The sequence below is a fragment of the Lepidochelys kempii genome, chromosome 21 (assembly GCF_965140285.1).
Source record: "Lepidochelys kempii isolate rLepKem1 chromosome 21, rLepKem1.hap1, whole genome shotgun sequence".
Taxonomy (NCBI): domain Eukaryota; kingdom Metazoa; phylum Chordata; order Testudines; family Cheloniidae; genus Lepidochelys; species Lepidochelys kempii.
In genome coordinates, this window is record NC_136400.1 from 12,542,869 (window position 1) to 12,566,247 (window position 23,379).

The window sequence follows — 23,379 nt, forward strand, 5'->3', positions numbered from 1 at the left end:
TGCTTTGTGTAAGGGGCTGTCTCTGTTGTGTGTACAGTGTCTAGCACAATGGGGTGTTGATCCCAGTACGGTCTAAGTGGTAACCCCTGAAATGTGTGCAGAGATGATCTTTTGCATGTGAACTTAACCCTTGCTGTGCGCACAGGGAAGGAGCTGCACCTGTTATTAGGATGCTAGGGTTGGGTCTTCGGCTCTATTCCCATGGAGCTGGAGGGTCAGGGGCAACCAGGACTGCCGTTCTTGTTTGTTAGACTTTGCCACATCTCCCAGGAAGGAATCTAGGGCTAGAAAAAAGGGTGTATGGTGTTCGAATGGAAGAGGGAAAAGATGCAGAAGTTCAGTTTCTTTTCCTTTAGTGGGTCAGACCATCTGAGCGCCACTCCTGTATTTCACTCCCTGTTGTATGTACAGTTGGAACTGAGCTGCACTGTTTGGATTGTGGGGTGTTAGGGACAGCTCTTTAGGGAACTAGTGTGCCTGCTGTGAAAGCTGAATCGGCAATCAAATTTAGGCAAGGCTCTGGGGTATTCTGACCCAAAGCCCTTGACCAGACACTTTAACCAAGGGCCAAAGACCTATACTCTGAAAATCAGGACTCTAAGTTGTCATGTTGGGCCCCCAAGAACTGAGAGCCCCAATATCACTAGCCCTTTCTGAAAATCTTGGCCATCACTTATACCAGCATTAAATGGGCTGATGTTTAAAGCTGGTGCATTAGAATCTTACTGTGTAACTTGTTATAGCCAACTGAGCCTACAATTGCATGAAAGATTGACATGGGCCTGACACCTGCAAACGTTTGTGCTAGATGAACAAACAGCATTAATTCCAAAATTGGAAGTTGAATTTTAATAGCTGTGTCCGAGCCCTTCAATCTGCCAGGAAAGGATGAGATTTCATCACTGGTCAGTGACCGCTCTGGCCTTTCTTTGAAAAGGCTCTAAAACCCTGCTCCTTGAGAGCTTAGCCTGGGAAACTCTTTAAACAGATGTGACCGCACAGTAATGGTTGGCTGCTAAGGGTAAGTGCTGCACGGGATCTAGGAACTGAACTTTGTCTGCCAGCTCTTGGGCAGCGCAAGGGCAGCTGTAGCCCCTGCAGCAAAGGAAGGTCCCCTCTTGTTACCCTCACAGGCTCTGGCCTTCCACTTACAGGCTTCATAAGTTCATTCAATCTTCCTTGGCTAGGACAACAGTGGTTACATTGGGCTCTGAGGGTAAAGCAGAGGAAAATGGGGAGTCTCTTCAGGGCTGTATAAAGGGTGAGCGGGATCTTGAGTGCAAGGAACAGAACTGTCAGAAAGCACATCAGGGGAATCTGCAGGCTTGATGGACAAAATTCCTTTTCTGCTTACTAGAGAAAACAGAGGCTGCATGTAAATTATAACACTTTATTACAGAAAAGAAACCTTACAACTGCAGGATCCTGTAAACACCATGAGTAACACTGAACCAAATATAAAACGTAAGAAACGAATTGATCTTGTACCTGAACAGTTGGTGACATTCAGTGTCACCATTTACTTAGTTTTAAACTATGTTCCAGTGGAATCTGCTTTAGAACATTCGAAAAAGGGATATGGTAAAGGACATCATTGTGGGTGAACTGAATGGTTTATGTAAACCCTTTCTTAATTAGATGTATTCCATACCCCTAACACACTAAGACCTGACTGTGTGAAGTGCTGAGTGCCCTCAACACCCACTGAATCTAAAAGGGTCTGACCCTGTGAAAAGCATTCAGGTGCCCAACCCCTGATGCTCCAATGGGGTTTGAGGGCAGTGTGTGTGTACAGAAATATGTAAACTCAAATTCTAGACCAGCTCTCCAGTATATATCTATTTACTTAAAACTGAAGGTGGTTCAGCAATAAATAGACAATGTACAACCCGTAAGCCCAATCATGCTGGTGAGTACTCCTAATGAAGTCTGCTCATGTGAGCACCTCCCTCCACCCCGAGGAAAGGACTCAACTGGGCCTTCCAGGAGGCAGATTCTTCTCACGTGCCATGTAAAGTCTTCCAGTATTTAACAGTTTTAATTTCTTTCTAACAGTCACAAGTGATTGCATAAAATGTCTATTGACCTGCCAGCAAATGCTTAAGGACACGCTTTTGTCCTGCCCTAAAGAGTTAGGAGGAGCTTTTCAAAAGCATTTAAAGGGATTTAGGAGCACACAGCCTAGTGACTTTCAGTAGGCAGTTTTGAAAATCTCCTTCCCTTAGGCACTTGTAAGGAGAGGAAATCTGTTTGCTGTTCTTCTGAGGCCAAGAAAGAGCCACTGCAAATATGGGAACTTGGCCTCAGCAATAGTCAAGCACTGATACAAATAGAAACTAGATACACATCAGCAAGTGCTTGTCTCTTTTTAAACTAAAGCAGCGTTTGTATATTCATAAGACAATTTGTGCTTATTATTATCAAGTTAAATATGGTGAAAAAATATACAAATATACCTTTAGCAGCAAGAGAGTCTAGTTTACAATCTGTAAACAGACAGAGGGAAAAGAATGAAAATATGCTTGGAAAAATGCTTTGCTTTCACCAAACGATGCTTTGGGGGGAGAAGAGGAAATGCTGAAAGGGGATGCTTATTTTAGGGGCTGATTTTAAGAAGCTGGGCTCTGTTTTTGTAGGCAGGCAGATGTGTAAGTGGTATGAGTTTTAACTGCAGGTGTAGTTATTTGGAGGGGCAGAACTGAGCCTTTGCACCCCTTCAAAAAAATGAGGATTTCAGACTCTTTGGACTGGAATCAGGACTGGACTAGCTGTAACTCTTTTTGACCATGGTCATGGCTAGTACATTCCCGTATCCTGTCTGAACTGGGCCTTTAGCGCAAACGCCCCCTCCTGAAACAAGTCAGGAGAAGCAAGAAATATTTTCTCTCAGCTGTAGATTTACTTCCTTACACAGCTGTTCTTACTGTGTGTGTCTATAAAATGCTGCTAAAATTCTTTCCCCCTTCTCTCTCTTTTTGCCTTTTTGACAGAATAAAATTACCCAAATCAAACTGGAAGGAAGGAGTCTGCCTTGAAATCTGCAATCGGATGGGTGTGGGGTGCTCCCATGGGCAAATAGCTGCAGCAGTTATAAAAGAGGAAGAAAAAACTACCTACAGGTTCTGCCAAGGTAAATTGCTGAGCTGAGACACTCTGGCTTAGCATGCGTGTGCAGCAAGAAGCAGTGGTTCTTTGGGTAAAGAGCCATCACTAAAGCAGTTTCACGCATTTAACAGGCTGTCAGACGGATTTATTTGGTAAAATATTATCTAGATTTGTTTTCATTCCACACCACTACCTTGTCCTGAATACGAAGAGGTGATTCTGTCTTGCACAGAATTGTAAAGGAGCCTGCGACCATCCAAATGCTACTTGTTAAACTAGCTCCACCCTTCTAGAGTACAGTAGTATACGTGCCAGATGCAAAGCCTACTGGTGGTGCACACAGATTCCTTGACACAACGGTGTCACATCTGTGCTTGGATGGAAAAATGGAATCTGTCTCACGGTGCCAGTTGTAACTGAGGGATTATCGTTAAAACGAAGGCAAGCGTCTAATGCAGTTCTCGTTTGATGCTAATATTCATGGAATTCCCCTTCTCATGCTGAACAAGTTGTTCTGCTTTTCACAGGTTTAGGTAAAGCTCAACCACCACCAATCCACGTGGGCACAGGCACCTGGGGAAACCTCCAGCTGGGAAGAGCTTCCAGCCCTTCCTTTTCAAGGAGACTCTGCTTGCAACTGCACTGTTAGATTTAGGGACCATAGCTCATTATTAACATGCTTGAAATATTCCACTATAATAAGAGCGACTACAAGGATAAACCACCTTGCAAGAGAGCGTGTCCCGGGATGAAATGATGCTGAGAAATTTCCCAACACAGGAGCCCTTAGTCTGTATTAATCCGGCAGATCGTTAGGAACTATTTGTGAGAATGGTGCGTTTAACCTATCAAGTTCATCCACCTGGGGTGGATGATGCATCAGAAGTTCCTGGTCTTCTGAAACATCCTCGCCTACTGCCACCAGGTTTGTTAGAGATTTGCTTCTAACACACTGGAAGTCAACGTGACGGCTCTTTCCTTCTTCCTTTTCCCAAGACATCTGGATGAACGGCCGTTGCACATAGTTGTAGATAACTTCTGACCGGCCTCCAGATCTCCTCTTGACCTTTTCTTTACAGGTGGGATAACCTGAAACACAATCAGCCTGTCAGTCTCAATCCAGCCCTTGCATGCATTATGGCCCAGCAAGAATGCTGGGTTCAGCTGGGACAACACCTCATGCACTAGGTAGAAAGGTGCTCTCATTCCACATTTAGACCCTGTAAAAATGAACTAGGACTATAGCACAGAGCTTCAGATTCTGTCAGCTCCCACAGCGACAGTGTAGGTGTCCAAATCAATTGTTCTCTCTTTTTATTTAAGGTTTGTTGTGTTGTTTAGGAAATAAAATTTACCTTCAATGCCAATTCGAATATTTTTCAGCCCACGCTCCTTTAAGACGGTTTTTGCAACATCACGGTTCTCAATGTACTTGAAGAATCTGTACAGCTTGGAACTGTAAAGAACTTGAGAAACAAAGTGATTCATTAGTCACAACAAGACCTGCATCTCCATCTGGCTAATGGGTATCAGCTGCGATATTTTACCCTGCGATGCCTGTGGGCAGCCCGGGTGCTGGAAAAGTCAGCCTTAGGTATTAAAAGTAGTTCTAAAACCCTATCAGCAGGCAATGGAAGGGCCTAAATTCCTTGGTAGTGGTGATACAAGTTACAGGGTAGGTAAAAAGGAGTCTGGTGCAAGTTACATGACTTTACCACTTTGCTGTTTCCAATCTACCATTCGGTGGCTGGGTAAAATGAATACAACTCACTCTTTGGGGGACAGTGCAGAAGGAGTTTTTACAGGCAAGGCAAATTAAGAAAAGGGTGCAAGTTAATGTGTTTTCTCTTATCTTTTCACTAGTTCTATCCTCACAGTGTTAGTCATTTTGCAAACCCCGTAAACATTGCATCTTCTCTAATGAATCTGTCCCTGAGACTTATGTAAGTAGCATCTTCTTGCATTAGGGATCAATGCAATCTAGGGTGTAGCAGTGCATCTAAAAACAACCCATTGCATTTTAAAACATGGTTGGTTGGTGACTGCTTTCTCTCCCTGTAACTATAGGGTGTTGGATATCACTGATCATTTGCCATTTTTTAGTGCTGGTAAATGGAACAAGTCTTGTCTGTCCTCTCTATCCAGGAAGCTGCAACTGGGAAATATGAATGTTTTGTTCCTTTGTTTGATATCTCAAGCAATGCATAAGTAAGGACGATGCAACTTCCATCACTGAAGAGGGACTTTGTCCCCACACTAGGGAAAACAGTCAGATACACAATAGCTTCCTTTAAACTTAGATCCATTTACCTTATAATTACCCTTTCCTTAGTATTGCTGACTAGAATGTTCTTCTTTATGATGCAGATTATTTCCCTTTTCTACATTACAGCTCTTAACTGAGACTGCTCCTTGTTCTCAAGTCATTATTCTAAATCTGAGACCACACTGCCAGCTCCCTTCTATCAGGCTATAATGCCATAGAAATAAGATTGTTTTCTGTGGGATTAAGCAGAAGAAGCCTGATCCTAGGAGGTGGAAGGGTCCTCAGCACCTGCAAGGAGGGGGTTCCAGGAGAAGACAAGCTAGTACGAAAGGACACTCTTATTCCAATGCCAATATTTATGAGAGCAATCCTGCAGTCAAAGCTCCCATTAATATCAATACGAATCTTGAGTGAAGGAAGGATTGGGTCCACTAACAAAAGCGGAGGAAAAATACTATGTTCTATAAACGTTCTCATTTTTTAAGGTTTGCTCCACTATGAAAGTTTGTTTGAAGCCAGAAATCTAACAGCAGAGCAAAACAACCGATCTTCATTGGGATATTCGGCTTTGTATATGTTAACAGAACTCCTACAGATGCTGATAGCAAAAGGGTAGAATCAAGCTCTGCCATATGGCTTGTACAGAAACGTTCTACCTGACCCTGTCATCACTAAACACTTAGCCATGCTGATATTAATGAGAACATTGTGCTTTAAATAAATATTTTTACAAGATTTTGATTAAATCTCTCACTCCATGGTAACCTGTTCCCCCACTAATGAAATCTCATCAGAATAATTTGAGTGAATCAAGCATTCTGAAATAAACATCTAGGGTCTGGTCTTCCCAAGTGTTGACTACCCACACAACTCCAATGGGAGATACAGGTGCTCAAGACCTCTGTAAATATCAAGCCATTATCTTTTCAATACAAGGAAATGTCCTTGCCCAGGATCTGAGAGAGCCAGTCACTGGAAGCTGTCACCCCATTCAACAAATGATTTTACAATACAATTCTCAGTTCTTACTTTGTGAGTATTCCTCTCCCATTGGAGGTGGATGGTCTTCGTCCCAGTCCACTGTGTCTTCATCTGTTAATACTACAATGTGGCATTCGCGTTCTCCTTTCTTGGCGCTACCCACCATTATGGGCAGTATAAGCTCTTCCAGGTAGTTATCGAACTGCTTGTGTGCGCCATCATTAGAGAGTTCGTGCAACAAAGCACCTAAAAGGAGATCAGTCAAGTACAAATAAGTAAGCATTACTGATCTGCCACTGCATTTTATACCAAACTGATGTCAAGCTGAAGTAGGACACACATTTCTGGGGGTATGACTCCTTAAGATGGTTTTAAAACCACCACTTGCCTTTCTGTAGCACTCAATCTGATGAGCTCAAAGCACTTTATAAACATGAATGAACAAAGCCTCATAACCTCCCAGTAAGAAAAGTGTTATTCCCATTTTACAGATGGGAAACTGAGGATAGGAAAAAGAGGCCAAATGGTTCAAAACAAGGCTCCTACTGTACATTTATAATTAGGCCCCTAAATAAGGGTGGCCTGATTTTCAGAGGTGCTAAGCATGCACAGATCTCTAACCTCAATAGCAGCAGTGTTTACTCAGGCCACCTGTAGATAGAGTTAAGCACCCAAGCATGGACTCACTGGCTTGCCCAAACTCAGTCACCGGGAGAGCCCATAAGTTCCAACTCCCACTCCCTTTAACCATCTCTCTTTCATGTAACATACATCCCAGTGTTTTATTGATCGTTGTATTAAATCTACAACAAACGAGAACCCATCCCAAGGCCCTGGGCACCTTTGACAACCACCTTAAAAACACACATTCATACCAACAATATCTCTAGTCCACCTCCCAGATCATAATGCTGGCAATAGCAAAAACAGAATACAAATATGATTTAATTTTATGGCCATTACAAGGAACGATTTTTTTTTAAAAAAGAGCCCAGACCCAATCAATATAGTAAAATCATAATCGAGAATTATGAATTCTTACAGTGAATTTAAATGTATGCATCTCTCACAGATCCACGGGATCAGCGGTAGACACCCCAGGTTTCGAACAGTCTGTAGGAGGAACCCCTTCAGTTTGCCTGCCAGATCCCAAGGGGTCTCACTCTTCCTGCACAGGGTAGGTCAATGCTATCTCAACCCCCTCCTTAGACTGAACCTCTGGGGCACCAGCACTCCTGTTTCACAGCGAGTCCAGCAGACAGAGACGCCTGGCAGAGACTTGTATGCTCTTCAGGGATTAATGCACCTCAGCAAGCACTTGGAGTGACACTCAACAGTTGGGTTTGTTAGTTAATTGGAACACAGCACAGGAAGTCTTTAGGTTACCACAGAGAGCTGAAGGTTAAAGCATAGCCCATTCCGGTTAGCCCAGAGCTAGAGCCATGGCTACACTACCACTTATGCCAGCCAAACTTATGTCTCTCGTGGTTTATGTTGCTGAGCGATGTAAGTTTCACCTGCATCAGTGGGTAGCGTGCATAGGGCCACGGCGACGGGAGAGCTCTCTCCTGTCGGCTTAGAGCAGCTACACGAGTGACCTTACGTGGCAACCCTGGGTTGCAAACTGCCTCATGTAGACCTGGCCTAGGGGTCACTGTCCTGGTGATTGGATCGGCTATTGTCTTCTCAGATTCACCCTAGATATGGGGTCAGCCCCAGCCAGTCCTTTTCAATGACTCATTCCGGCTCAGACAGCTAGGCATCATTCATACCTGCTGTGAGAGCAAACTGTCCTCCTCCCATGAACGACACAATGCATAAGGGAAACTGAGGCCCACACAGGGGTCACAAAAATATTACCTCATCACAGCATCATAACCAGAAATAGCCCTCCAAGTATTTAAATTCTTGCAATTATTTGCAATCACACACAACGTGAAGAGCAAGAGCTTGGATCTTGCAAGATGCGGAGCACTCTGGCCCTGGTCCAGCAACGCCCTTAAGCACACGCTTAGTTTTAAGCGCAAGTAGTGCCAATGAAGTCAATGGGACAAAACTGCTTAAAGTAAAGCACACGATTAAATGCTTTGCTGGATTGGGGCCACAGTGCGCAGCACCCTGCAGGATCAAGCCCTAACTTCTAGCTAATTTCCTCTCCCCCTACTTACTTAGGTCTTGACACTTGATTGTGTGGAAATCAAAGTTGATGCAGAGGTAATCGCACGCATCTCTGAGATCAGGGATAGAAATTCCATCGGGGCAGTGAATGATTCCAGTTTTGTAATAGTCCTGTAAATAAATTGTAAAGGAGGAAGATGATGTTTCTTTAAAAAAAAAAACAAAAAAAACTCAGGATAACCTGGAAATATTGTTGTTAATTAGCTTATCGTTCTGCGGGAAGACAGTCACGCAGAACTTTGTTAGCTAGCAAAAAAAGACAAAGCAGCTTTGCCGTGCAACAGAGGAATTATTCATGCAATTAATGTATGCAGAAATGGGGCGACTGAGGGCAGAGTTCAGAAACTGAAACGGTATAAAGGGAGGGAAAAGAAGTGGCAAGACAAATTCAGAGATGGCAGATTGAGGCACGTAAAAAAAGAGGAGATGAAGATTTATAATCCGAATGCAAAAGAGTTCTGGAACGTAAATTTGAAAGGGCATGCGGCTGTTTTGAAGGAAGCACAGCTTTGCAAACACAATGAGCAACCGTTTTCATAGCTAAAAACGTGCCCGCACCAGCACTGTGTGAAATACAGTGGAGCTAATTCCTTCCGCAATTTCGTATTCTCCCTTTTCGTTTGGCCGAGTGAAGTTATATTCTCTACCTGCTCCAAACATTCTGGAAGATAAAAACACATACACAAATATATTTAATACATTCATAATGTGGACCAGATGGTGCACTGACATTAAAAACAATCCAAACGAGTTCTAATACAGTTGAAGGCCCAAATGCAAATCTCGTAAAGTCCCAATAAAAGAAAGCATCGATCTCAAACAGGCCCGCTGTAGCAGAGTTCTGTGTCCATAACTGAACCATTCCACTGTACGGAAGAAGTAGCAGTCACTGTTCTGTGAAGGCTGGCATTCAACCTTGGGTCAGATAAATGGTTCTTGGCTACAAACGCCCTCCCACTGAGGTCCAGCTTGAGGGGGAAAAAGAATGGCGGAGTGGCAATGAGTATATATACTTTGGCTAGTCGTAATCAAGCTAGTGAGTTTACGATCAGGTCACTTATCTGCATAATAAAGTTTGTCATACAGGGTTGGAAGGGATCTCCAGGAGGCTCCTGGGACAGCTGGGGGACTAAGCCTCTCAATTACTCAGAGCAGGACTGGGTTTCTGTTAAAGGGATGGGGAGGAGTGAATGACATGACAAATAGCAGAAAGGCAGGGATTGAAGTGAGCCAGTGCACGGTGTCTCCTACTGCCATACTCACTGCCGATTCAGTACGGACTCAGAGCGGGGAGCACTAACTACTGAATCATCAATTGCCCTCTTGCTGGCTCCACTCTACAAGGTCTCCCAGCCAAGTGCTGAACCAGTCTGATCCTGCTTAGCTTATGAGATCTCACGTTCTCGTCCCTTTCGGAAAGCGTTTTTCCCATTTTAAACATCTTTAAAGTTACTGAAATCACCTACCTTCCCAGCATGGTGTCAGGATGAGCAGTGAAAATTTGCGGATTCACAACAAACCGAGTGCCATCTACAACAAGAGTCACTTTCTCCGGGGCCTGGGATTGTGAACTACTGGGGGAGCCCATAGCGCTGCTTGCATTTCGTTCTTGAGCAATAAAATGGTCTAGATGTCTTTTATTCCCAGCTTTGGAATTCGTGCCAGCTGTATCTCCAGGGGTGGGTAACATGTTACTGAACTGGGGAGTTGCTGGGCGGGAAGCGTATCTGAATTCGGTATCTAAAGCCAACACAAACAAATATTGTGAGAATGAAACACTATTTGCTGGATAAGCTCAGTTCATATTAAAACCCAATAGTTAAATAGAAAAGCTTTGGGTCATGCAAGAAGGAAGAGCTGCTGACCGACATCAACAATCCGAGTTGAAAATGGATGTCAATATATGGAATAGCATTTTGCAGGACATTATATTATGTAACGCCACACTACAGCTCCGCCTGATGTCTGATCTAGGTTCAGATCCAAACTTCCGTACAGTTCTAGGGAACTCCGCTTAATGTGGATGTTTAAGTGGATAAAATGGGAGCATAAAGATTCAAATGAGGCTGAGAGAAAATACACTAATACCTGTCTTAAGCAACCGCTCAAATAACTGAAGATGGAACAGAATCATACTCTTATTTCTGGACGTTTGAGGATACTTTGGAGATGTCACTTGAGACAGGATGCACAGTATTAAGGGCAGCCTCTTGTGCTGGTTTCATTTAATTACCTTCCCCTGTGGTATGTGTGGGAAAGGTCCAGCGAACTAAACAAGGCCAGCTGTTGGCACAAGTGAACTCCGCAATTACAGGGGCCCTCTCGGTGGATTTGGGGTTTAAAGTGGATATAAAAGTTATAATTTTGTGGAGTGTAAAAGGGCCCTCATACCATTGCTTCCAAGTAATCCTACATGACCCTGGCCCGGCCCTGCAAGGGCAAGTTTGAAACAAGGGTGGCTTCTTTAAGAACGATATAGAATAGGTCTGACTAATAACTGGTTTTAATTGAGAGCTGCGTCTAAACTGAGATATTAAATACACACATGTTATTTCCTTTCCGAGACACAGCCGTCATTTAATAAGGGTTTCACTGAAGCAATAAATCATTAGAGCTCAGAAATTTGGGTATAAATATATAGGGCCTGTCATGTGCCATTAGTAACAAATATTTGGGTGCAAACAAAGAATTGGCCTGATTTTGTGAGATACCGAGTGCCCTCCATTCCCACTGAAGTCAAGTTTGGCGATGAGGACACAACATCTCACTGGATAATGGCCATTACTTGATAAATATTAACTGAGAAACAGCTTTTAACATGAATTATATATGCAGCGGGCAAGTACATGACAACCAGGAATAGGCTGATAAAGACTGAGGCCTGCTTCAGTGGATTTCCTCCTGGCTGCTTGGGAAAGAGACATGATGATCTTTCCAAGACAACACTATCCCAGACCGAACCTGCATCTTTCATACTGACAGGATTAACACAGATTTTGCAAGTGCAAATAACTAAGTAAGGGCACACGTAGGTGCACATTCAATTCTGTACACTCACAAGTGCAGGTCATTTCGACGCTCGGCTAAAAACGTGTCCTTCAGTATCCTGGGAAACACTTCCCCAGGAATCAAAGGACCTTTGAAACCATGTCTCCCTTAGTTACGTGTTGTTACAAAGTAAATGTGTCCATCATCCTTACCATCATTCCTGGGCACTGAAGAAATGCTAGGGGTTTGGCTGCCTAGGGCCAGGCTATCTTCTTCTGGATCATGGATTGGAGGAGTTATATTTTCTGCAGAGTGACTGGACTCTTGATTTCTTGACTGGTCAGTCCCACTGGCACAGTTAATATTCATGCTGGACCTCTGTAAAGCAAACCGACTGCTGGTCCTTAGAGAGGTCCTATAAGAGAGGATCACAGGCTAGTAGGGTTGGAAGAGACCTCACAGGTCATTGAGTTCAACTCCCTCTACCTAGGGCTGGATCCAAAGCCCATTCAGGTCAATGGGTGTTTTTCCAGCGACTTCAGATCAAGTTTATATTACCTCCTCTAATCCATGGAGAGTTTTATCTAATCTCATTTTGAACGGCTCACCGATGTCTCAGTGACTTTCCCTGGCAGATGATCTGTTGTAGAACATTAGGAAGCTTGTCCTACATCTAAACTAAACTTGCCATTTTTAGATGAACCTTTCTGACCCTCAGCAAGGGTCCCAACTCCCACCTCACGCCTGCTCCCTCTCACCTCTGCAGTCCTTTCATATCCCATCCCTGCCAAGCACCAGAAGGTAGAGAGCTTCCTGCTTACCTGACTGCAGTCACCAGGGACAACAATGGGGTTCCAAGGAAAGAAAAGGGAGGGCCATTGGGGATTCACTGATGGCAAGTCTCAAACAAACCCTCCCTCCTAACAGCCAGACACCCTCCCTCCTCTGAGCACAGTGTCCCCTAGAGGTTCCTTCAGTAGCTACTCTCTGAAGAGTTAGTGAAATTACATTTTTGTTCAGTGTTGAAGAGGTTCTCCCCCCCTTCACACGATTTTCTCCCAGTATTTGTGTAGCGCCATCTTATCCCTGCTTTCCTCTTGAACCTTCTTGCACATGAGGTCTTCCAACCCTAAGATGCAATACCTAAACCCTGTCGCTTCTTCATCTAAAACATGTTAATAATCCAGCCTTTCCTCTCCACTCTTTCTACTAAAACCCTGTCTCATGGTCACAAGGCTAGGTGTGTCTCGGTGATCTCTCTGGTCTCTGAGTGCACCTGTTGGGTACCAGCCTCATGACATTCCTCTCCTGGGGTGGAGACATGCAATTCTCCCACTCTTAGCCTGGGCCCCAGTACCGTGGGTATCAACCATGCTAAGCCAGCAGGTCCAAATGGGTTTGGCACTTGCAGTTCTTCCCTTTAGGAGTCTGTGACCAGTGATAAATAGTAATCAGAGAGCCTTCTTAAACCAAAGTATTGTTTAATTTTAATTACATGAACAAAGCATAAAAACAAGAGAAAAACAATAAATGGTCTATACACGTCTATCTTACCTATAGGGTTACCATCCTCCCCGAAGGGGACCTAGAAGGCCTAACTTCCTCAGACAGCTCCCCCAGTGTGTCAGTCTGTCCCCCAAAGAGCCCTCAAAAAACTGACTGACTGCTGGACAGAGTCCTTTTAACTGTTTATAGTCTTTTTCATCTGCTGGTTCCCAGCACTGGCAAAACAAGCTTTGTAACCTGGCTGGAGCCCAGAAGGTATGATCTTCAAAGTTAATAGCTCAGGCCACTTGGAAATGTTTGCCAGGAGATGTCTTATCTCAAACCACTGTGTTGCCTTCCTCTTGGTTTCCCAACTCTGTTGATTTAACCCAGTGCTGCTGTATATTAAACCTCCCAATACTTAACCCAATACAATCATACAGTAACTATCCCGATAACCATATTGCATAGAGTGTTCCTGCATTATCACCGAGCAGCCTCACGTTTGCCAAACCCTGGTCCGGGCCTTCATCAGCTCTTGCTTTAACTAAAGCAACCCCCCTCCCGTGTACGCTAAAAGCCACCCTCTTCCACTTTTCTCATTGTGAGCCCATCACCCCTACTCCTTGTATCTAGTCATTGGTTTCTTCTCATTCCACATTAAGTTCCCTTTGTCTGTCATTATCTTTATAAAGCTCTACCCATCTATCTGTGCTCGTTTCACCCAATCCGTCTGTATCCTCTCTCCCAACAGCTCCCCTTTGCCTCTTTCTCCCATTCTCAATTTGACACTTTCATGGCAGGCCCGATACAAGACAACTTTCCCCTCTCTTTGCTTTGGGAGCCCGCCCTTTGATCCTTCAAATCCCTCTTATTTTAAAAAAAACTTTCCTGCACTGATTTCACTCATGAGGTGTCTACCACTTCCTGAGCTTCAGCCTCTCTCAATTAGAGTCTAATGTCTTCAACTGTGTTCTGTAAAGCAGGACATAACATGTACCAAGCTACAGAATTAGTGAATAAAATAGATCAGATAATGAAACAACGAGCTACTAATAAACAACAGCGAGGGGGCTTTTCAGTCATAATGCACCAAGAGGGATGGTCTTAATGAGCAGCACAACGGAGCTGAACTAAGGGTTTTAGGACTGTCATTAGTGCAGCTCAATGGAAGTGTTTTGTTCCCAACTAGAAATGAACAAAAGCGGCAACTAATTATCTTTTCTAAATGGAAACACTAATTTAGCAACGTGTTTATTTCTGCGTATTTTTAGCCAAGAGGCGGCTTGTGCTTCGTGTGATATTCATGAGAATAAAATAGTTCCTTGGCAACCACAGCACCTTCTTCTGGATCGCACTTCTATTTTAGATGCCTACGACGGGCTCCAATGGGTACACAGCAACGTGAGAGACCTAGTGAGGACATTTCAGTCTGAGGAAATTGAACAGATCACAATGCAACATTGCACAGAACTCCTATCACCGATTACTAGAATTTGGCTACACTCACCCGACTGCACGACAAAATGAGTCGCCAAGTAATGAACTCCTTTAAACGAACACAACATGACACAACTCTTGTTTCTAGCAACTTACGCCTGCAATAAGACTGAATATGTACATCCACAGAGTGCAGCACACTATAAACCTTCCAATGCCATTGCAAACCTGACTTTCATTTAAATTTCAAACTACATAAAAATTCACAGCGATTCTTGACAGGGTTTCAGAGTAGCAGCCGTGTTAGTCTGTATTCGCAAAAAGAAAAGGAGGACTTGTGGCACCTTAGAGGCTAACCAATTTATTAGAGCACAAGTGAGCTGTAGCTCACGAAAGCTCAAGCTCTAATAAATTGGTTAGTCTCTAAGGTGCCACAAGTCCTCCTGTTCTTTTCACAGCAATTCTTGGAACTCATTTTGATACCGACCTATAGATATATTTAAAAATAAATCAATTAAGATCACAAAGCTTTATCAGACATTTTTTAGGCCTGGTCCACATGTAAAACCTATCCTGGCACAGCCGCTGGTTAGGAGTGCCGTTTGTTTGGCTTTTTTACACCTGCATAGCTATGGCAGTACAAGCCCTATTGTAGACACACACGGACTGGCATAAAAAGGACTTTGCCAGCAAAGCTCACGTCTCTTGGAGAACCGGTGTGACAGCAGCACCACTTTTTCTCTGATCTAAGATGTGCCTACACTAGGAGGGTTTGCTGGTATAGCTACACCAGAGCAAAACTTTTCTAGTGTAGACAAGACCTCACACTCTATACAGTTACATCAAACCTTCCAAATACACGACATTTAAGCAATGATAGGTGACAAGGAAAGACTGTTACCCATTGATCATAATTTTATAACTATCCAATAGCTGCTGTGATCAAATTTCAATTGAACTTTTTTGATCCGTCAACCCACAAATCTTGCCGTCAGTTTTGTTCCACATTAAATACACAAATATGTCAGAGATTCCACGAGCCACATATTGATCGCCAGCTCTCTGTAGGCGCCTGGACTGAAATGACCCAATCCTTTCTCATAATTTCTTATAAACCAGTGTTATGAAAGAGAAAGCCAGATGCACCAGACACCTATAAGTTGCAATAAATGTAATATGACTCAGATAGCTTTTTTACTTTCTACTTAACCTGCTGAATGTGCTTTTTATAAGAAGCTGGCTTTACCGACACCTTATTTCTCATCCCCTTCCTCCCACATAAGTAAGCGAATTTAGTGCTGGTGAAAGGTACCAGGCTAACAGTCCTCAAGATATAGCAGCAGGTGCACACCAGTATCAATCCCGCGAGTTCTCAGAGGCAATGTGGCTGGTGTTCCCCATTGATTTCAACTGAAATTGAGAGTGCTCAGCCCTTCTGAAAATCTGGCGCACCGTGAATAATGCCAGTGGTGTTTCCACTGCGGCAGTGTGGCTCCACTCTTCCCCCAACAAGAGCCTGTGCCTTATAGACGTGACTAAACCCCAGTTTTGGTGGATTAACAAAATGGGTGTTATTGAGTCAGCATTTTACGCCATGACCACACGTGGAAGGCACAACAGATGCTTATTTAATGTACCTACAATTATATGAACAATCCGGCATGGAAAATGGTTCTTAAGCCCATATAACAAGGCTATATTGAAGTCCTCCCCGTTCATTAATGTCCTGACTGGGGTAAAGGTACATTACCTTAGTCTTTGCCATGGTGGGAACAAGCATATAAATAATAATTAGCACTTTTCATCTTCAAAGCTCTTTCCAAACATTAACTAATTAATTCTTTGAACACGCATCTGAGGTACTGTCAGAAAGTGTTTTAGTGACAGAAAACAAAGGCACAGGGAAGGCCAGGACTTTTCCAAAAGTAGCCATGGGTTCTGAGTGCCCAACCTAAAACAGCTTGGGCCTGATTTTTAGAGGCGTTGAGGGCCCTCAGCTCCAACTGCCTTCAACTGGACTTCTGGGTACTAAGCACCTCTAAAACTCAGGTCCATCATGTCTCAAGTTCAGCACCCAAAACAAGTTTTTGAACATCTAGGCTCTGACCTTGCAAGGGAGTTAGTGCCAGAGCCAAAATTAAAACTCAGGTCTGTTTCCTAGCATTTGATTTTACTTCGGCTACGTCTTCACTACCTGCTGGATCATAGAATCATAGAATATCAGGGTTGGAAGGGACCTCAGGAGGTCATCTAGTCCAATCCCCTGCTCAAAGCAGGACCACTCCCCAACTAAATCATCCCAGCCAGGGCTTTGTCAAGCCTGACCTTAAAAACTTCTAAGGAAGGAGATTCCACCACCGCCCTGGTAACACATTGCAGTGTTTCACCACCCTCCTAGTGAAAAAGTTTTCCCTAATATCCAAACTAAACCTCCCCCACTGCAACTTGAGACCATTACTCCTTGTTCTGTCATCTGCTACCACTGAAAACTAGATCCATCCTCTTTGGAACCCCCTTTCAGGTAGTTGAAAGCAGCTACCAAATCCCCCTCATTCTTCTCTTCCGCAGACTAAACAAACCCAGTTCCCTCAGCCTCTCCTCATAAGTTATGTGTTCCAGTCCCCTCATCATTTTTGTTGTCCTCCGCTGGACGTTTTCCAATTTTTCCACATCCTTCTTGTAGTGTGGGTCCCAAAACTGGACACAGTACACCAGATGAGGCCTCACCAATGTCGAATAGAGGGGAACGATCACGTCCCTCGATCTGCTGGCAATGCCCCTATGTATACATCCCAAAATGCCATTGGCCTTCTTGGCAACAAGGGCACACTGTTGACTCATATCCAACTTCTCGTCCACTGTAACCCCTAGGTCCTTTTCTGCAGAACTGCTGCCGAGCCACTCTGTCCCTAGTCTGTAGCGGTGCATGGGATTCTTCCGTCCTAAGTGCAGGACTCTGCACTTGTCCTTTTTGAACCGTATCAGATTTTTTTGGCCCAATCCTTTAATTTGTCTAGGTCCCTCTGTATCCTATCCCTACCCTCCAGCGTATCTACCTCTCCTCCCAGTTTAGTGTCATCTGCAAACTTGCTGAGGGTGCAATCCACGCCATCCTCCAGATCATTTATGAAGATATTGAACAAAACAGGCCCGAGGACCAACCCTTGGGGCACTCCACTTGATACCGGTTGCCAACTAGACATGGAGCCATTGATCACTACCCGTTGAGACCGACAATCTAGCCAACTTTCTATCCACCTTATAGTCCATTCATCCAGCCCATACTACTTTAACTTGCTGGTAAGAATACTGGGGGAGACCGTGTCAAAAGCTTTGCTGAAGTCAAGGAACAACACATCCACTGCTTTCCCTTCATCCACAGAACCAGTTATCTCATCATAGAAGGCAATCAGGTTGGTCAGGCATGACTTGCCCTTGATGAATCTGTGCTGACTGTTCCTGATCACTTTCCTCTCGTCTAAGTGCTTCAGAATTGATTCCTTGAGGACCTGCTCCATGATTTTTCCAGGGACTGAGGTGCGGCTGACTGGCCTGTAGTTCCCAGGATCCCCCTTCTTCCCTTTTTTAAAGATGGGCACTACATTAGCCTTTTTCCAGTTGTCCGGGACTTCCCCAGATCGCCATGAGTTTTCAAAGATAACGGCCAATGGCTCTGCAATCACATCCATCAACTCCTTTAGCACTCTCGGATGCAGCGCATCGGGCCCCATGGACTTGTGCACGTCCAGCTTTTCTAAATAGTCCCGAACCACTTCTGCGGGTAGTGCTCGATCTATCGGGGATCGATTTATCATGTCTTGTCTAGACGCGATGAATTGATCCCCGAATCAACGCCCGTACTCCACCTCGGCAGGAGGAGTAAGCAGAGTTGACGGGATCGCCGTGAGGACAGCCAGGTAAGTCGAATTAAGATACTTTGACTTCAGCTATGCGAATAGTAGCCCAGGCCTTAGTGTGACAATTTGGCGAACCTGCCTATGTGCATGTTATGAAATCTGCTTAGTTATATGAAATTGTTGTATCAGTGAATGTCTCAATGCATAGAGAGTCAGCCATGGGCTGGCGAGGTCCGTGGTATCAGCCATCCTGTCTGGAAGAAGCTTCAGAAAAAAGAAAAGTTGTTAAACTTAACGATTATGCTCTGGCCAAACAATGGATATGCAAAGAAGGGTGTCAGAGCTGGAAAACCACTTTGATCAAGTTTATATCCAGGGAGTGCAGAATGGAAAATCCCTAAACAGGAGAACAAAGGGACAGAGGTGATAGAGCAGAGGCTCAAAAAAAGACTAAAGGAAACTTGGGGCAAGAGAGAGGTCCAGAGGGGCATGTTTTCATAGCAGAGGGGACAGTTTTTGATTGAGGTATCAGCTGAGAAAAAAAGAAGCTGGCTGCAGGAGACAAACTCATTCAATTATCTCTAGAAGCTATATACAGGAGTGGGGTCCTGGACTCTGACCAAATCCCAAAGAATGCTCAAGAATGGCGAGGAAACTGAGGCAGGGAAGGGCATATAGGTGGTTTATCATTTTGTTTAGATCTGTGTATCTCGTGCCATTCAAAGTAAAAAGTAATTACCTTAGAAACCTTTACAAAGCCTGTGAGTTATGTGCTTCAACTATCATGTGTTGCTGAAGAGATAAACTGTAAACCAGAGTGCCCGCAAGGCTGGAGCTCTGGGAAAGAGTGTGCTTAAACTACTGGGGTTTCTTCGCAGGGAGGGAGAAAACAGGTCAGCACTGGTCGTGGGGGTCTCGGGCTGCTGAACCAGGAGGTTCCACTTCTGTGAAGGGGTAATGGACTGTGGCCAGAAAGTGTGTCAAAAGGTCAAAGAGTGCTGGAGCCTAGTCAGATCAAGGGAAGTTTAAGAGCACATGGGTCCTGTGTAGCGGGGCCCACACACAGTAGCCTACTGAGTATCCAGCAAGGGGAGATTTACAGGGCTGATATACTTGGCTTGGGACATTTGCCCATTTCCTGGAAAAGGAAGACTCCATTTTAAAATAACTTAGAAAATTAAAACATTCCTCAATAGGCAAGAGATTGAGAGAAAAATTGTGTTGGTTACAAAACTGGAAGGTGCAGGGTTATCTGTCGTGATTCACTGAGGAATGTTGTAAAACACTACAAAGGCAGTCTGGCAGGGAATAAGGAAGTACAGTTTTTACAACATTTTAAAGTGAAAACGGACACAGCTTCATTTGGTACAGCATCTTTCAGACAGCCTGCAAAACTCTCTGCAGAGTTAAATAACAATCAGACTGATGTTTGTTCCACATGATTCTCAGTAAGGTGGAACCCTCTGTGAAGTTGCACTCCATAATGTTTTATGGAAATATGCTTATGAGTGTGAATGTGATGTAACTGGAATATGCTTTATGCAAAAGGTCTCTTGTAACGTATTATTACAAAGCTTATAATCTACTGAGTGTGTTTGTCCTATTTGTATGCATGTACCATTCTTGTATCTGAAGCTAGACATATGAAGTATAACTCTGAGGTCCTATTGTAACTATGCAAAATGTGGGCCATTAACGGTGGTTTAGAATCTTGATGGCTCCCATTGACTAGGACAATTGGTTGTAGATGGTTTATTTACCTGCAAGCCTTCCTGTGGCTGTGTGGGACAGCACATGGGTAATGAAGAAAGAGGTCTTACAGTGACATGTGACCATGTCACATGATACTGGAATCCATTTAGAAGGAGGGTTGGGGACCCAGTGAGACAAAAGATTCCCACCTTGTGCCAAAGGTATAAAAGGGGGTGGAACAGAATAAAAGGGGCTGCCAGTCATGAGAATACCCCTAGTTTCCACCTAAGATGTCTGCTGGAACTAACAAGGACTGTGCCAGAGGAAAGGATTGGGCCCAGACTAGGAAGGAGTCTAGTCTGTGAAAGAAGCTTATTGGAACATCTCTGAGGGTGAGATTTTACCTGTAAACAGTTTCTTAATGTATTAGGATTAGATTTGCATGTTCTGCTTTATTTTGCTTGGTGACTTACTTTGTTCTGTCTGTTATTACTTGAAACCATTTAAATCCTACTTTTTATTCTTAATAAAATCACTTTTGTTTATTAATTAATCCAGAGTAAGTGATTAATACCTGGGGGAGCAAACAGTTGTGCATACCTCTCTATCAGTGATACTGAGGGCAAACAATTTATGAGTTTACCCTGTATAAGCTTTATACAGAGTAAAACAGATTTATTTGGGGTTTGGATCCCATTGGAAGCTGGGTGTCTGGGTGCTGGAGACAGGTGACCTGCTGAGCAGTTTTTGGTTAAGGTCTGCAGCTTTGGGGGCGTGGAACAGACCTGGGTCTGTGTTGCAGCAGGCCAGCATGTCTGGCTCAACAAGGCAGGGTTCTGGAGTCCCAAGCTGGCAGGGAAAACGGGCTCAGAGATAATTCCAGCATGTCAGGTGACAGTCCCAAGGGCGTCTCTGTGACCGAACCCGTCACACCCTCCATTTGGATCTTCCCTGTTGTGTACTGAAAGGTGGGGGGATGGCTAGCTGCCTCTACTACACTATCCTTCCCTGCTCTCTGTGATATTAGGGATTACCCCCCACAACACACAGTCCCCTCACACAGATATTAGAGGGGTTGACTGGGCCACCTATGACAGAACAAAATAAAAAATAATTGTAAACAGAGAACATGGTAAAGGAAAATAGTTAAAGTCTGTTCACAATAATAAATATCCAGCAACCAAAGTTCATCTGTATTTAGAGCCCGGCAAATGCGAAGATATCAGCTGTATACCCATGGATATTTGCATCCGCGGATGTGGATGTCCGCAAACATGGTCTGCAGATCAGATGCAGTTTTGTATCCCAGCAAGGCTCTATCTATATTCAAAGTATTTTATACAATGAAAGATAATAAAAACCCAGTGCAGACCAGCTGTCTCCTGCCACCTCTTATTTTCATAGTGATACTATGTCCTTCTTCCTTATCCCAATACAAATTTGATATTTAGTTGATAGATTTTAAAGACATTACCAGGTGGTTTAGGTTAGGAGGTTTTATAAAACCTAATATTAATGGAAATTTTTCATACATTAAACTGAATTTTGTTTGGAATAAAACATTTCCTTAGTGTTTGGCAACCCTGCCCCAGCACTGAAGGACTGCGCTTTTTGCATGACAGCAGGAAAAGTAAAACTGACTAAAAACAGTGAAAGTGACTAGTTTAATTCACCATTCAAGATGCTAGAGGCAACAAAGAAACAATCTCACATTTAAAATTCTTCCAACCTTAATAATTTAAAGTGTAACCAAGATGAATAAAACAAAATCTTAGTTTTAAGGTGACAACGTCCCTTTAAATCCGCAAATAAATTTCCATATGGAACTAGGATGAGAAACATGAGTTAAGCAGGAAATACACACTTAGAATGGGTGTGCCTGACCTAATTCTATACTACATAATAATTTAGAATAGGAATGTATGTGTACTCTAATTGCACGCCTTTCTAAAGGTTTATCCGTGCGGCAATTTCCTAAGACACATCCTGAGAACATGCCAGAATGAAAGGAAACTGCACATTTGGCTACGCCTTTACAATTCCTAGTTTGGAGAGTAAAAGGAAGATTGCACAAGAGATTAAGAAAAATGAGAAAAAAATATAGAAGGAACAGCATGTCGCAAGAATTAGTATTGGGGCCACTTTTGTGAATTTTGTATCTATACCTAGGGAAGAAGTAATAAACACGACGGAATTGGTTTCTGATGTGACACAGAGGGAAGCCCGTACCCCTGGGGCCTCTGCTCAGCAGCCAGGCACAACTGCAGCCCGTGAGAAGGGGTGGGAGCATGCCCCAAAGCACTGGTGAGCACAGGTGGGTGGAGATTTGGTGTACAGTTCTCCCCCTGTGTGTTGGAGAACTATGGCAAGGAACTCTTCCCTGAGGTCTCCATGGGTCAATGTGGCTTCAGCACAAGGCTATGCCTATATATAGCACAATTGGGACCAAAGGGAAGAGGGTGATAACATTTAGCATCACTTAAGACTGAGGGGATGTGGCGGATAAATGATTTCTGTAACTCATGGGAGAGAAAGGCAAAAGAACAAGAAGTAATATATCCTCAAGCTACAAAAGAGGCCTGAAAAAGACCTGGATGGGAAGGAGAGAATCACAGAATCATAGAATATCAGGGTTGGAAGGGACCTCAGGAGGTCATCTAGTCCAACCCCCTGCTCAAAGCAGGACCAATCCCCAATTAAATCATCCCAGCCAGGGCTTTGTCACGCCTGACCTTAAAAACTTCTAAGGAAGGAGATTCTACCAGGAGAGGATAAAATGGAACTCCAAACCCAGGGTCTGACAGCAGGACAAAGTAGACAATTCCAGTGTGTATACAAGAACCTCATGAATGTCGGGGAGTCTCAATGAGGAACAGTGAAGTTTATAGACCACTCCGGAGAGGGCCAAGATTGGGGGAACAAGCCCCACTGGCTGATTGTAAGTGCCCTCCCTCTGATTTCAGTGAGTTACAGAGAGGTGTGGTGGAGCCGGGGGTTACACGTTGCTCCCCCAGTTGACAGTGGCGAATAGGTCATCACCCACATTAGCCTTGCCCCCAGCTGTGCTGATCTGTGCTTCAATAAACTGCTAGCCCGACAACTCCTTTTTGATAGGGATTATTTGGCTGTACTCCAGAAACAGATTTTTCTTGGAGAAAGATTCAGAAGTGTGATGAAAATCAGGAAAGTGGAATTAAAACTGGGGGAACTAAAATTTGCTATTTAAAAGGCCATCTTGGCAACCTGTCAGCAGCCCAAATCTATGTTGACAAACTGTTAGTCAAAAAATGAGCACATGACAACCATAATGTTTACTCATGCTCATATCTTCCTTGATAGGGGGATAGAAATTGCTTGTCAGCTGAGTTCATCAACTTTGTCTTCTGA

At 43.8% G+C, this 23,379-nt stretch overlaps 1 protein-coding gene and 1 long non-coding RNA gene across 11 annotated transcripts in view; one reads left to right on the plus strand and one right to left on the minus strand.

The window, feature by feature from the left end:
* Positions 1-793: 793 nt before the first annotated feature.
* Positions 794-6,106, plus strand: LOC144929622 (uncharacterized). The gene is made up of 3 exons (XR_013634868.1): positions 794-1,464; positions 2,991-3,130; positions 3,633-6,106. It is a non-coding gene; the product is annotated as an uncharacterized LOC144929622 (long non-coding RNA).
* KCTD20 (potassium channel tetramerization domain containing 20) overlaps positions 2,643-23,379 on the minus strand; it is a 42,244-nt gene continuing 21,507 nt past the window's right edge. For 9 of the 10 annotated variants that reach the window (XM_073319572.2, XM_073319569.2, XM_073319565.2 and 6 more), the window contains 7 exons: positions 11,731-11,933; positions 9,997-10,270; positions 9,089-9,191; positions 8,521-8,641; positions 6,401-6,598; positions 4,461-4,571; positions 2,643-4,194 (listed from right to left, as the gene is read on the minus strand). In XM_073319572.2, coding sequence (XP_073175673.1) covers positions 3,902-4,194; positions 4,461-4,571; positions 6,401-6,598; positions 8,521-8,641; positions 9,089-9,191; positions 9,997-10,270; positions 11,731-11,887 — 1,257 coding nt within the window. In that variant the 5' untranslated portion in view covers positions 11,888-11,933 and the 3' untranslated portion in view covers positions 2,643-3,901. The remainder of the gene's footprint in view (positions 4,195-4,460; positions 4,572-6,400; positions 6,599-8,520; positions 8,642-9,088; positions 9,192-9,996; positions 10,271-11,730; positions 11,934-23,379) is intronic. The other variant, XM_073319573.2, reaches the window with a different exon arrangement.